Source organism: Sceloporus occidentalis, unplaced genomic scaffold, assembly GCF_023333645.1.
Source record: "Sceloporus occidentalis isolate IW3139 unplaced genomic scaffold, rSceOcc1.0.p SCAF_1, whole genome shotgun sequence".
In the NCBI taxonomy this organism is placed as follows: domain Eukaryota; kingdom Metazoa; phylum Chordata; class Lepidosauria; order Squamata; family Phrynosomatidae; genus Sceloporus; species Sceloporus occidentalis.
Window position 1 is genome coordinate 72,511,812 of NW_028316981.1, and position 16,260 is coordinate 72,528,071.

Sequence of the window (16,260 nt, forward strand, 5' to 3'; positions counted from 1 at the left end):
CACCTCACTGAGCCTCAGGAATTTTCATTATCAATAAATTAAAATTAAATAAAAATTAAATAAATAAATTAGGGATTGGGTGGGCTGAGACACTCCTATCAAACTTTAAGAAGTGGAGATGCCATAACTCAGCAGTGAAATGCTGGAGTTTTAATCTCCAAGATCTTGAGTTAAATGACTACAGAAAAGTTGGAAAAGATATCTAAGATATCGAGAGAGTCACTACTCTGGAGATTTTGGGAGTGCAGCTACAGTAGAATAGACAATACTGGGACAGGCCAACTAGTGGTCTCATTCAGGAATATAAAGCAGCCTCATGAGTGTATCAGTTGCTACTAGTAAATGGCTTTATATTGCTTCTGGCATCACAAACCAACCATATGTCTCTAAATACCAGTCCCTGGAAAACATGACCTAAAAAGGCCCCTTTTCATTTATGTCCTGTTTCTGGGCTTCCCTCAATGCCTGCTATCTAGCTATTGAAAGAAGAGGATATTGAATGAGATAGGCCTTTAGTCTGATCAAACAGGGCTCTTACATTCTGGAGAACAAAACCTTTGAGTTTCATAAATCTTGAAATACCAGGAGGTTGTAACCACCCTATTACAAGGCAAATCCCTGATATAAAATTCAGTTATACATGATTAAATTGCTGCTTTTTTCAGAACCATAAAGACTCCTGACCTTGCAAAATGGTCCAAAGTGGTTAATGGTAGGACATAATCTACTTCTGCTTTTCTGGTTTGGAAAAATCACAAACACTGAAGGCAAAGGACAAGCTTTTTGTTAGCCATATTTAATTTCAATAAGGATTCCACCCCACCCCATCCCACTCCAAACACCTATATCTAAACCACTCTGGCACATAGATCACTTTACTCCTTATACATTGTACCAAAATATTGATTAAATACATAACTGAATAAGGATTTTCATTTCAAGACCAAACTAAAAAAGCAAACTTTTCTAACAGCTTTGCCATTATATTAACAAATAACAAGTACAAAATTGTCATTGCTTTTCACTCCTTAAGGCAGGCTCTCACTCAATGACAATTTGAAGGTTTCAGATTAAAATATAGTATCTCTTTTGAATACTCCCCCCCCTCCACAGACAAACATTTTCAGTTTTGCAAATATTCTCTTACATATTTAAATCATCTTTAAATTGCATTTCTGCAAATAAACTACAAAATAATTTTACTATGCGAGCTTTACAGAATATGGCCAGCCAATGTTGAATATAGTCCAAAGGTATCATCCCCAAATTATTAACATGTTCCCCATGAGACTTTAAAGGCTGGATGTAGGACCCTAAATACATGTATGTTAGGACTTTTATGTACCTATGAGATGCACTTGAATTTAACTTTGAAGGCAAGAAATGGGTAAGTATAGGAAAGTTCAGATCCATCCTTTCTAACAAGACTGGAACATAAGACCAATAGTCATGAATCCGAGCCACATTTAGATTTAAATCTAGTACTAGCACTGTGGGAGACCAGCTGAGTACTCTACTGTTTGTTTCCTGCTAGAGATGATTTTGTCCAAGTTTCTGTGGATGAAAATGGGTTTGTGATACACTGCTGAATGGAGAATTGAAAAGAAAGAAAAGGGGGAGGGGAGAAAGATTGAAATCACACATCTTAAAATATTCAGAACAACTTTTATAATGTGAAGTCGAAGGCTTTCATGGCCAGCATCCATAGTTTTTTGGGGTTTTTTGGGACATGTGGCCATGTTCTAGAAGAGTTTCTTCCTGACGTTTCACCAGCATCTGTGGCTGGCATCTTCAGAGAATGCTTGCCTGGAAAGAAGTTGGGTATATATATACTATGTGACCTGGGAAGGCAGGAGTGATTTGCATGGGGGTTGTTCGGTTGCAAATGGCAGGCCTCAGGCTGGTAGGCTATGCAAAAGAGGATTAGTGTCTTCTTGATTAGTGCTCATTGTCTGCTGGGAAACTCCTGACCCTGGGAGATTTCCCATTTGCATTTGTTGAGTCTTCATCTTGCTATTTTTCAGGACTGGTAGCCAAACCTTATTTACTTTAAGGGTTTCCTCTTTCCTGTTGAAATTGTCCAGGTGTTTGTGGATTTCAATGACTTCCCTGTGCATCCTGACATGGTAGTTGTTGGCATGGTCCTTTTATAATGAATCAAAACCTTCACTGCTGTAACGTTCAACTTCATGGACACTAACAAATAAAACAAGTCCATGGGTTACATTTGATATTGTCTTAAAAACTCTGCTGCACTTTCCATTCAATGTTTAGATTTCTGGATTCCCAGACTATTCTTATGCAACACTGCAATTTCATGTGACTAACAACAGGCTCTTGCAAGTTTCAGTGGGCTTCTCAAGCACAGCCGATTGTTTAATATAGAGTAAGAATCTTAGTAATGACACAGGATATGATTCTAATGAAAATGAGACATTGACACCAATGGACACTGAAGCTTAATAAAGGGAGATGTCAGGAAAGCTGCATGGCTTCAGCTCTAAAATGTTCCAAGAGGCAGAAATGAAGTTAGAAGAGCAGGTCCTCTTTATTTAGTTCTGCCCTTGTATGTTAATTGTGTAGAACTGCATTCTATTCTAAATATGAGCAACAAAGCATTTGTAACTACTGTCACAGTGAACCCTCGTCAGATGTGGTTAGAATGGAAGAGATGAAACATTTGTTGTTCTCAGGATGCTCTGATGTGTTCTCACCACAAATGGATTGTAATTTTATTAATCACCCCATAACCTTGTCCCTCTACAATCACAACAAGTGCCAAAAGACAGTGAGAAAGATGCCAGGCCAGCCACTGAACAAGCAGAACATCTTAGCAGATTGCCAGCCAGCTGCCTAATAAGAGCAGGCTCCAGTTATGCCCCTGGCAATTCAATTCTTTGGGAAAAGATGGCCATGTGAAAGAATGCCTGAAGCAATCCAGGAAACATTTGTGGGCAGGCCTCCCCCTCTCCTTCTCTCAAACACTATGAGGATCCCTTTATCATTTGTCCCAAGGGACTGTGACATACAACACCAGATCTTTTATGAGCCTGGGCTCAGGTTTCATATAATTTGTCTGCAAAATGTTGGATGTTCACAAAACTGTCAAATGACAACTGTTGCTACGTTCTGCATTTAGGATCCACATTCTTTAGAATGAAAGAAAAGGTTTCCAGAGAAGCAGATTCTATGTCGAAACACTGCTTCAGGAGAGGCTGTGTAATTTTCCAATGGGCTGGGAATTGTCTGTCTCTCCAGATGTTTTTGGACTGTAACTCCCACAGCCCACTATGGCACAACCAGTACGAAAGATTGCTGGGATATATACTTCTATTATATTTAGAGGGCTCCACAATTCCAATCCTTTGTTTACACTAAGCAAATCTCACCAGGAGGATACTAGCAAAAAGAAATTACAGCTCAACGCTGTATGGATAGCTTCTCTTGCTCTTGCTCTGTGCCATGGCAGGCTACAGATAAGACAGTATATTCATTAATTCAAATGTCTAACGGAATATTAAAACTACTAATGATGGGAAGGCTTCATTATTGCATGCTCTAATCAGCCAATTATTAGAATTTACAGTAGCTTTTATTAAACCACTATAACTATGGCAGAATAAATGGCTTGTGGACTGTTGCCGTTGTCTGTACAAGTCTTGGGAGGACTATTTCCTCATCTCAATGCTGCTTACCTATTTTTCCAGCTCAAAATAAAACATTCTTCAGGCTGAATCTTTGGGGAGAAGAAGAATGAAAAAAGGGGAAAGTAAACAATAATCTGTGCTCATATTCAGAGATAGATAAGCAAAGTTTGTACTGTATTTTGTCAGCAAGGGGACATCTTTTTTTAAAATCCCCAAAAGGTTCTCCTTTAAGCCATTGAACTGTCCAGGATGGGAAGGAGAACATATCTCCACATGAACAGAGTAGATCAAAATGCATATGAGGGATTATTTGTTTGAAAAATTCCTTCTTGTCAAGATCTTCCTGCACGCAGAAAGCCTGTATGCCCAGAAAAAATACTAGGTTAAGCCTTCCAGCCTAGTCTTCTCCCTTACATCTTTCCAAATATGGGATAGATATTTCTTTGAAGTGTTCATCCAAGTGTGCAAGATTCGCATGTGGGAGCAATTTCTCTTATGAATCATGAGATGATAATAGTCTGATATACGACTATACCTTATGCCTGCTTTGTCAGTTTCATGAATGTCTGTATAATTGTAGTTTACAAATATGCAGCACATTCACTTGTGTGCATCTGAAGGAGCTGCATGCATATGGGTTCATGATGATTGACCAATTTATATGCCAACACACGTCATACGTATAACCAGGAAATAAAGCTGGATTCAGTCATGTACATGTATGCACATCTATACATGGCAACAAAATGGGTATGTGCCTGCACACATATTTGTATACAATGAGAGGCAAACATAAGCATGTACACACTAATGCCACATATAAGCTTTTCATAAGTTTTTGATACCAATATCCTTGTATCCATTACTATAAAAGTCACAAACAAGTGAGTTGGATACATATTTCCTCCCACCCAGCATTCTGTAAAAACAAACAATACCCCTAAGAAATCCAGCACAACAGGGGAAAAAAAAACATATTTTTGTTATCTGTCGAATGAAATCTCAAGAAAAGCATTCTACCATTCTAAATATATGCTCCCGCTGCTCCTACCTTTATTGCCTTTATTCTAGTGTTCCTGCTGTTTAGAAAGGAGTTTGATATCTTGCAGTACAGACAGACAATCACAGACTACAAGGACCAAACTAAATGAGCCACCATCCACATATTTGGCTCCTGCATAAATGGTGTAATGTCTAGTTTGGCCTTAACCCTGAGCACACAAGTGCACAAATATGTGAATATGAATCTATGGTCACAATGAACAGGCAATCAGATATGCTGAAAGAGAAATATAGACATGTCCAACTATTTGCACAAAGAAGTAAACACATACACACAAAGACCCACTGTAAACTGGCAGCATATAGTAGTAAGGAAGCCCTAGTCATATGAAAAGCTACTGTTGTACCAAAATGGGGCAGATGGAATGATGTGCATTCAAATAATTCGCTTCAGTACACTTTAAAAAAAAGATCTCCAGTACCAGTTGATGAAATAATAGCCAGAGCAGATAAGAAAGCTGACCCCAAAGCCTGGGGATGTTATGCAGAATCCAGGCATAATAGTGAAGGAGCCTATATGGATCATGTGTCTGTTTCAACTGGCCCTCTAATTTCAAGGGTAATGCAACTAAGGTGGAGTTGCTCATTTGAATGTCATGGTCAATCAGAATTAGGGGAACATGGATATAGTTTTAAACATCAGGAAATAGGAAGTGTCAAATGTAAAAGAGAACCTTTATAGCCCTCAGCAACAAGGGCACAAAGAAGAAAGTAAGGAATCAATAGTGACTGCTTGGAGGTGGGAGCTGAACAGTCTTGTGAACTACACACTCCAATGGGGGATGTTCTAACACAGCATCCCATTGATTTTCCTCCCAAATGAGTCAATGCTCAGAAATAAGGTATATCTGAAGATGGCTGAACATCGAACTCCTTTGTCCACTGTATGGATCCAAGTCCATTAAGAAATAGAGTGAGTCATTGATCAAGGCAGAGGATACAGAGCATGTAAGCAAGAGAGGCAAGAAAGTGTACAGGTATATGGAAGGTGGGAAGATCACAATATTTCAATACTTCAAATCCCACTGATCATATATCAAAATATTCTTCTTGTCGCTGCCTTGATGTCACAATAATTGCATTCAAAAGATTCAAATGGTTTGACAAACTTCTTATCAAATGATTTTTCAGAAATTCACTAGGGATACAGAAGTAAGCAATCCAATTCAGTGTCCAATGTATCATTATGATACAGGCCAGTTTAACCCGTCTATGTCAGCATCCAGAAATAATGCCAATGCAAAGAGATGCCCATCTTCCTTTCATGCTTTAGAAAAGTGTAGTGGCATCAAAGCTACGGGAAATCATAATATTGTAAAATGTAATTTCTCCAAGTTACAATATCTAGAAACTTCCAGTATCAACAGATCCTCCACTGCCTGTGTAAGTTGGCTAAGCCTGCTTGAAAAAGACAGATACACTCCCATAACCATTTAATACCCTATGGAGAGTGTGGGGGCTTGGAAACCATCCAGCTGCCTTTTTGCAGCTGAGAGCCAACGGCAGTTACCTTCTCCCATATATGCAGCAAAATTTGTGAGGGAGATGACTCCTCCTTTTTGTACAGCTGTGAGCAAATGGTCCTTGGGCCCCTTGCTCTCTCCCTCAGCCAATAAATAGCCAAGGAAGCCTGTACTTTGCAGCAGGTGTGCAGGGCAAGGGACACTGTGCAAGGAGCTTCGAATATCTCCTTGCATTATAACTGTAAAAAGAGATACATGTACATATGATGTATACATGTCACCAAAAGAATTCCTGTCTATTTCAAATCCACTTTGGTTACTACTATTTTTAAGGTATCATGGCAAGTCTTCGGCTACACCACAGCACGGAATACATGAATCTTGCATGTATTTAACCTACAACCTCTGAGGGCTAAGACTGGAGAGACTTGGCTGCATCATTTCCATTGTTCCTGTTTTCTTACAAATTGTCTCCAGTTTTGCTATTTTGCACCGCTTCCCCCCCCCCCCCCTTGGTTGAGACTATTAAAAGAGGACCTTGTCAGCAGTGTTGATTTGTTTCGGCTGGATTCTTTCACATAGAAGCTAGCCTGGAAACATCTCAAGCTCAGTACCCAGGGACAGACCAACAGATGTGAATGTGTGCAACAATATAACTACAATGAACTTGGTTTATTCCCTGAACATAGAATCCAAAAGACAGCCAGTGAAGGTGATTGCAGGGTTAAGTGAGGAAGAGTGGAAAAGGCAGCAGAAGCAACATGTGAGTGGTTGGGATCACAGCAGCCCTGCTCATAAACCTTCAGATTTCAAAGGGAAGCTGTTAATTATCTTACTGATTAGGAAAGCTCAGATGTCAATTTAAGGATTAATGGTTTGCACCACATTTTTCAGAATCAAATATAACTACATCTCTTTGATATTAATGGAGGTGGTGCCAATCAATGTGCACAAGATACAAAAAAGGGGGCAATTATGGGGCATATAGCATAGAGGACTGGGAGACATCAAGAGAAGTCAATCTACACACAAATGCACCAGTCTATATATAGTGTTCCCTGCTTAGTTATTCACTTATTCTCTCACATTCTCTTACACCCATCAAGTTCAATACAGTATGTTGTTCAATTCAAGAGCTCCCCACCACCATTTTATGTCATCCCACTCCCAGTTCCCTGTTACCACACATTTCCTTAAGCCTGGTCACAGGACAGTAGTTACCTCAAATGTCACCCCTCCTCCTTTATCACACCTCAAAATACTTGGCTGCAGACAAAAAGTAGGACAGGTCTCAATATGAATCAGTGACCAAAATCTTTTGATCAGACAGAAAAGAAGCAAGAAAGATGATCAGTTTCTCTTTCCAATCCCTAAGAAACATAAGCAGTTATGGCTTTATTCTTCACCCTTTTCTTTCTCCAGGGCAATAGGCTCCTTGGTCCACTTGCCCTTAGCAGCATCCTGGTCCTCAGCAGAACCAAGGTCAGATGACAAACCTTCTGCTCCATCACCATTGCCTTCCAAGTCCAGTTCCTCAAAGGAGGAGCCACTGGCTCCAGACTCACTGTAGCTATGCTCACTTCGATTGTCTACTTCCTCACGGCTGTGGCCAGACATGAAGGGGGACAAGATAGAGGTAGCCACTGAAGTCTCTCTACTGTCAATTGTGGCTTCCATGCTGACAGAGCTGGTCTCGCTCAAGGTGTCGGCTCCTTGAGTAGAAATAAGAACAGAGAATTAGTACTGGACAAAGATGATGAAATTAGAACAATTAAGAAGTATCCCCAATACATCTCCAACCTTTCATTTCATTGAACATACTTATAAGTCTCTCATCAGTATAAAATTAATAAAACATAGAAATCCATTCTACCAAGAAGTACCAGAATTTTCAATCTTTATTATAAGGTGAGATTAACAACAAAAGCCCACTCCAAGAAAAAAGGATTTAGCAAGTTTCATGCAAAACCATCACTAACTGCATAAGGGTCCCATGTAATATATCTTACTGATTTCAGGACTCTTGGGATTTGGGACTTCTCATCTGATATATAGGCACCCATCTTTGAACTAAAACCATCACCATGTCATACCAATTCCATTAAAGATGGCATAGTAAAAAATGTTCTACTTCTAGGCTAGGTGTAGCCTTGGCAAGATGCTCTAGCTCCCCAAATCTTTCCACCACAAAACTAGCAAATTAAAAACTGCCAAATAAAAGAAAGATATAATTAAAGCAAACTATAATTTAAACAATATCAAAAGAAACATCACGCTAAATCATTGTTGTTCCAGTTCTGCACTGATAATAAATGGGCATTAGGCTTCCTGTCCCATATTTACTGAATCTACAGTTCCCTGGACCATGCTAGAGAGTGATAAATTTTGTCCCCAATTTGGTAGAGATGTTCATAAGGGGGGGATGTCCTTAATGGAGTCAGTGATCGCATCTCTCTATATCAAACTAGATTCATTCCTATTCAAGGTTAATATACTTAAGTCTTCTCAGGACCAAAAAAAACAAAAACAAAAACAAAAAAACACCCTGCCCAATCAAATCTTGTTAACACAGGAACACAGATGCTGGCTTATACTGAGTTAGATCTTTAGCTCAGTATTGGCAACACTGATTTGTAATGGGCCTCCAACAATATTTCAGGCAGGATTCTTTATAAGCTTTCCAGAGATGCAAAGAGACTGAATGTGGGAATTTTTAGGTGCAAAGCATGTATTCTTCCACTCAGCAATATATAAATCAACCATGAGATAGTGATGACTGACTTGTTCATATATTTGTAAAGGAAATATACTTACAAAATATTACAACCCCCCTTTGTCAAGAAGACTGTGATGTAGCCTCAGAAGTTCTTCCATTTCCCTCTCTTGGCTAACCATTTACAGCTTTAGAGAAGATGCTGAGGTGAAGAAAGTGCATTCTCATTGCCCTCTACTGGACAATCTTTCCCTAAGCTATTCTTTGTCCCCTCTCACGATCACAACTCTTTTCTAACTGCTGCCCCTTAAATGGATTTCACCCCTCAAATGGATGCAAAAGTTAAAACAGAAATGTTGCATTACAAAAAAGGATGCTGCTAACATTTTTCACTTTCGAAAGACTTCCTTAATTTCTTGCTACAGCAATTGGTAGGTAATTAAATAAGAATTAGAGGGAACGGAGAGAACAGAGTTCTCTCCTAGCTACATAACTAAAATTTGGCCAACATATAGCCCAAGTTTATTTACTATGAACATGTAAAAACATATTACCAATGGTAAAAAATGTGGTAGTTTTGATTTCATAACAGCAGTCAGCAGTCCAGCAGGAACATATGGCATACATGTGACTAAACAAAGGGGTAGGTGGACATTCTCCCTTTACATACAGTCAGCCCTTCATATCCACAGATTCTTTATCCACAGATTCAAGCACCGACAGCTTGAAAGTATTTAAAAATATATATAAATTACACAATGCAAACCTTGATTTTGCCATTTTATATAAGGGACACCATTTTACTTTCTATTGCATTTAATGGAACTTAAACATCTGTGGATTTTGGTACCCATGGGGAATCTTGGAACCAAACCACAGCAGATCCCAAGGGCCCACTGTACTTCAGTGATCTATGGATTGCAGTTGGGAAGGTTTCTCGTGGCAGGCAAGAATGCATCTATGCTTGCACAATGCAAGCAATGTCCATTTGTATTGCATACATTTTCTATCACAGCTTCACTCATCAGGTACATGCACATATTCCTCTATATCCCCATGCATACATATTTTAGTGCTTGGGTGATGAAATTTCAGAATTGTTCTCAACTTTTGCAAAAGGTAGATGGCTCTGTTTTTTTGTTATGTGGATCTTGACATTTTTTGTTGTTATGTTGATTTTGACAGATTTCATATGGAAGCTCTGCAGCACTGATGTTTTATTCAGGATAGACTACAAAGAAAAGGGCCAAGAGTAGTCCTTCTGGAAAAAAATGATTTGAACATATGCTCAGAGGAAATGTTTTTTCATCCACCCCCTAAGAAGGGAGAACTTCACAGGAAGTCATTATATACTTCACACAATATGATTACATTCAACGTCCTCCATAACATTTGATTATGCCCTCCAAATCATGAAATAATGGACCTTCCTCCAGTCTTTAACATACAATTGCAGAAGACAGAGATTTCTGCAAAACTTCTGAGCTACCCTTTTCTCCTGCTCCCCTCATTTTCTCCTAGTTTGCAGATAAAAGCCCCTTTACTGCCAGAGAGCAAATAACTGGCCTGGAGACTTAAGTGCTTTCAAAGGAGGCCCCATTTATTCCTATGATGCTTTTTGGGCATTAGGTCCAGCTCCTTGCACTTCTACAAAGACTAAAGTACTAAAGCAAACCAGCCAGCCCCCCTCCAGCACTTCTGTCCCCAATCAGGAGTGACGCATGAAGATCAGCAAAGTTTGTATTTTTGGAAACATGGTGTGCCTGAAGCCTTTTCTCTTTTTTCCCATCAAGAGGTCCAAATCAAAGTCCAAAGGGGACATTAAAGGTTTGCTGAAAAGTTGCCCTCTTCTTTCACTGCAGCTCTTTAAGTGCAAGCCTTCTTGGTGACGGGCTGTTTGCTGAATTCTGTGAAGCACCTGAGAGCAAGCAAGCACTTCTAGAGTGCTACCATAAAATGATCATCAGCTCCTGCTGGAATCTGTGGGGTCAGACAAGGGCAAAGTACAGAAGGGAAGTCCCAGCACAATTTTTTTAAAAAACAGAGAAGCATACACACATGCTTTTAGCACAGCAGCCAACTGATAGAGGGGAAAGCCCATAATGCTGTGACAGAATACATCCTTCTTCTACATTAACATACCAAGTTCAATCCATGGTGTCTTAGGTTACATGACTCTTTGGGAGCAGAGCTGGGAAAGGCCCCCTCTGAATCTGTGGGCTGAGATGCTTTGGCAGTTTTTTTCCAGACCTTTCCAGGCATTTAAAAGAGTCTACATGTAAGGAAGGGGAGTGGACATAAGCATACTAGCTCTGCTCACATCCCTCCCCATTTTTGTTGTCCTCCCCATGTACAGAGTGACTGAACAGGAGAAAGCTTCCTGCATCCATATAAGCCTTTAACTCCAAATTGGAACGCTGACTTTCTGGGGCTTTATTTCACATGAACTGATACAGGAGGTTCTCAGCCACAATCAACCGCTTTTTAAACATGGAGGGCAATAAACCATGATGGTAACCCAGCAGAGCTAGCACATTCATGCCCACTCCTTCCACTCTTTGTATGTAGGTTCTACATGCTTTTGCATGGCTGAACAAGAGGACCTGTAACTCAGAGAAAACAACCTGTGGAGGGCAGAGTACAAATGCTTTGTTTTATATACTCAGTGTTAGTTGTAAAACCAGATGGCCATATTTTCTGATCAGTTATATTTTCTTAGCTATTCAGTTATTTATTTCTGCAATGTTAGGTCTATTTTCCCAGCATTTTAGAAAGATACAATGAGAAAAATTCTGTTGTTGCAACTTGAACACTCCCCAAATTTTCAAAGAGATTTGAGCAGTGTATAAGTTCACAAGCATTTTAGACATAGTCACCAGAGTTTTGTCTGTCACCTGTGAAGTCTTCAGAAAGATGACTAACTACTATGAAGGCTGCAGGAGGCAAGGAGCAGCAGATATGCATAAACAGCATAACTAAATGCATACAATGGCTACTTTTCCTTCTGAGGCAACACAGCTAAACTGATTTGCTCTAACTCTTAATTTATTAGATAAGTACAGTGGGCCCTCCACATACACGGGGGATCTGATCCGGATCCCCCCAATAAGGGGAAATCTGCGTATGCTCACGCCCCATTAAAAATAATGGGGAGTGAATTTGCAGCTGGCGCATGCACCAGATCGCCGTGCAGCTTCCACATAAGCTGGAAGCCACATATAGTGCACCCGTGTATGACGCGGGCGCACTGTATGTTCTAATCACAGGTTGGACTACTTCTCAGCCAGGCATAAGATGGCACTCTTGAAACATTCAACAGTTTAGTCAGTACTTAGGTGAGTCAGGACTGGCTACTTTGTAAATAAAGGGCTGTCCACAGTCTTATCTGACTTTGGAATGAGGACTTTGTGCCTTTGAATTCACATTACAGTGCGCCCGTGCCATACGCGGGCGCGCCATACACAGAATTGAGCGTACGTGCTCAAGCCGCGGCATGCGCGCGGGGCGGAAGGGGCGGCACGACCCATTCAATTGAATGGGTGTGCGCGCCCGTTGTGCCCTGCGCGCGCCTGTGCCGCCACACCGCCGTGCACGAGCCCCATTGTTTCTGTACATTTCTGTACACACGGACTGTACATTTTGACGGTGGGGCTGACAAATGTTACTACTGTATATACTCGACTATAAGTTGACCTCATGTATAAGTCAAGGGCAGGTTTTGGGGCTAAAATTATGGATTTTGATGTGACCCAAGGATAAGTTGGGGGTAAAACTTAGGATCATATAATGAAGGATGTAAAGGATGAAGCAAAGGAAAGCAATGCCAAAGAACTTACAAAATCCCAGCAGGGATAACTATTTGTGCTTGTACCAAAGGCTGGATGGATGAGAGAGTAGAAGGGGGGCAGAGCTTGAAGGGCAGATTAAACTTTTGCCTTTCACCAGGGGATGGTTGTGTGTGTGTATGTGTGTGTGTGATTTAATGTACAGTACTTACACTGACCTATGGATAAGTCGACCTAGATTTTTGGGGGCCAATTTTTTAATCTAAATTTCTAGACTGAGTATATTCAGTAAATAGAGTACAATGTAGAAGCTGGCAGTATGGCAATGCAGTTGATTCTCCACATTTACAGCTTTGACTTTTGTGGATTTGGTTAGAGTGGATCTGAGTAATTTTTATCTGCTAAGTGTAATGTAAATTCTTCACAGTGGGCTTCCAGAGGGTCTACCTGCTGCTGTTGTGGGGCAGAGCTTAAGACAGCACCACAGTCCCTTGAGTGAAGACTAAAAACAATTTCTTCCTGGTGCTATGGTGTCACTAGCATATTAAGTACAAAAATTTTGACAACAAGCAGCAAATTGCTAAAGATGGCCCAAGACCTTGTGGGAATCAGCCCATGGGCCAAATAGAAGGATAGGCAAGAAAAGGGCTCAGGCTCTGTAATATTCAATTTAGGAAGAAATTCCAATAAGATTTTAGACTTTCTCATATCCATGTAATGGCATTGCGCTGCCCTGGATTATACATGACCCAATTCTGAAGTGTGGTGCTCCTGCAAATACTATTTCTCTCTATTATCAGAGCTAGAAAAAAGCCAAACTGGTGTGATTGGAAAGCAGTCGAGTGTGGTTACACTCAGAGTCCCAGGCACCACTTATAATGCCCAAGATATGACTTCTCTCTGCCACACGGTGTTGTTGACCTGAGCACCAATCAGTTCTAACCATGCAAAAACTAGGAGTTGAAACTGAATAGTTTCAAGTTAGAAGAAGTTTCTGGATAGTTGTACTTCAGAGCAAAGGCTAAAAGGTATCCAGGAAAGCAAGTGTCTGCATTAGCCCAGAAAATCATGACATTATTTTTGTAGGGAATTTAACTGCAAAGCAATTCAATTGTGAGAAGAAAAAGATCCAGGCAAATCTGGCTAAAGAATTCTGTTGCTTCTAAACATATATAGAGAAGGTTAAACAAGAACTATAACCATAATAACCAGAAGCCTTTGAAGTGGAGGTACTAGATTAAATAATTCACAGTTCCTCACTGTTCTAGCATATTTTAGAAATATGAGGCTTTTTTCTACTCCACACATGTCCACCTACTCATCCTACAGATTGCTGTTTCTGTGAGCTATATATCGCATTCTCACATAACATTTCAGCATCTTTCCCACGCTTTCAAATCCATTTCTCCAAGATCCATGTAATCTACTTTTTATCAGTATATTCTTGGTTTTGAAAACAATACAACTAAAGAGAAATTTTAAAAAGAGCAAGTAATAGCAAAGTTTGTGATGCTATCAGTTGACCAAACTGTCACAAAACCCATTAATTATGACAAAATCCAAAAAAAACCTGCAGATATCCTTACTAGGCCAATCACAAAGGCACAAAATACATTACACAAGTGTTCAAAGCTCACAGGTTTCCTCATCACACATAGATGTTAAAAATCATTTTAGGGGAAGAAATCTGACACTGGAAAGTCACAAAGCTGTTTCTTTCCTGGGCATCTTTCCTGAGATGCTAAAGCTGATTAATATTTGAGAATTCTTGATGAACAGAAGAAGTCCCAGCAGATTGGAGGAGGACAAATATTTTTCCTATCTTCAAAGGGGGGGGGGAGGAGATTCCAAATAAATTACTACTTAGTCAGGCTTACATCAATACCAGGAAAGATTCTACAGCACATCATTAAACAGACAGTCTGTAAGCACTTAGAAAGGAATACAGTGATCACCAAAAGTCAACATGGGTTTCTCAAAAACAACTCATACCAGAGTAATCTCATTTCTCTTTTTAAAATAATATTGAGTTACAAGCTTGGTAGATGAAGGGAATGCTGTGAATGTAGCATATTTTGATTTCAGTAAGGCCTTTGACAAGGCCCCCCATGATATTCCTGCAAACAAGCTAGTAAAATGTGGCCTAGACAATGTAACTGTTAGGTGGATTTGTAGTTGGTTGACTGACCAAGCCGAAAGGTTGATCATCAAAGGCTCCTCTTCATCCTGGAGAAAAATGATGAGTGGAGTGCCACAGGGTTCTTTCCTGGACCCAGCACTCATACTCTTTATCAATGACTTGGATGATGGAATAGGGGGCACACTTATCAACTCTGCAGATGACATAAAATTAGGAGGAGTAGCCAATAAGCCAGAGGTCAGGATAAGAATTCAAAGGAATGAAACAGACATGCAGGAAGGAGGAGCTTGAAACCGCCCCTTCCAAAGACGGACTGGAACTATGGCACCCATATGCCGTGTCCCCAATCTGCCTTGAAGTCGACCCAAAAAAGAGCACTAAAGATCCGCTCCTTTTTGGGCTGGAAAAAAGCCAGGTTTTGCGGCTGTGTTGCAGCCTGAAACCAGCTTTATACCACTCTGGCAGCATGAGGCATATAAATGCTGCGCCACTAGAGCGCCTTGATGCTGCCCACATCTGGGCAGCTGAGCGACTTCACACCAGCTTCAGGGCATCATCAGAGCATGTAGCATGTCAATAGTGCCCAGAAGCAGGCTCCACCCCCCATCTGTTCAGGCCCAAAATGATCTTAACAGATCAGAGATCTGGGCCAGAACTAACAAAATGAATTTCAACACTGAGAAATGTACATTTAGGAGGGGGGGGGGGGGGAATGAAAGGCTCAGATATAGGATGGATGACACCTGGCTTGACAACAGTACACACAAAAGGGACCTAGGAGTCCTAGCGGTCCACAGGCTGAACATGAGTCAGCAATGTGATGTGGCATGAGTCAACAATGCAATTCTAGGCTGCATCAATAGGAGAATAATGTCTAGATCAAGGGAAGTAATAACACCACCCTGATCTGCTTTGATCAGACCTCACCTGGAATATTGTGTCCAGTTCTGGTCACCAGAATTCAAAAAGGATGTTGACAAGCTGGAACATGTCCAGAGGAGAGCAACCAAAATGGGGAAGGGTCTGGAAACCATGATCTATGAGAAACGGCTTAGGAAGCTGTGTATGTTTAGCTTGGAGAAAAAAAGATTAAGGGGTGACATGATAACCATGTTTAAATATTAGAAGGAATGTCACACTGAGGTTGAAGCAAGCTTGTTTTCTGCTGCTCCAGAGACTAGCGCATGGAGTAATGGATTTAAAACTGTAAGAAAATAAGTTTCATCTAAGAGCTGTTGACAATAGAATATAGTGTCTCAGAGTGTGATGGAATCTCCTTTTGAGGCGTTTAAACAGAGGCTGGATGGCCATCTGTCGGGAGTGCTTTGATTAATTATTCCTTCACAGCAGCGAGTTGGACTAGATGGTACTTGTGGTCTCTTCAAACTCTATGATTCTGTGACTCTAAAGTAGTGGGGGGGGGGCAGCATAGACACAATTAAAGGCTACA

General features: G+C 40.5%; 1 protein-coding gene across 3 annotated transcripts in view; it reads right to left on the minus strand.

Annotated features, from left to right (window-relative positions):
* Nucleotides 1-6,693: 6,693 nt before the first annotated feature.
* The window catches only part of TEX264 (testis expressed 264, ER-phagy receptor), a 218,184-nt gene continuing 208,617 nt past the window's right edge, over nucleotides 6,694-16,260 (minus strand). For all 3 annotated transcript variants that reach the window (XM_089524968.1, XM_089524958.1, XM_089524948.1), the window contains exon 5: nucleotides 6,694-7,884. In XM_089524968.1, the coding sequence (XP_089381094.1) occupies nucleotides 7,568-7,884 (317 nt within the window). In that variant the 3' untranslated portion in view covers nucleotides 6,694-7,567. The remainder of the gene's footprint in view (nucleotides 7,885-16,260) is intronic.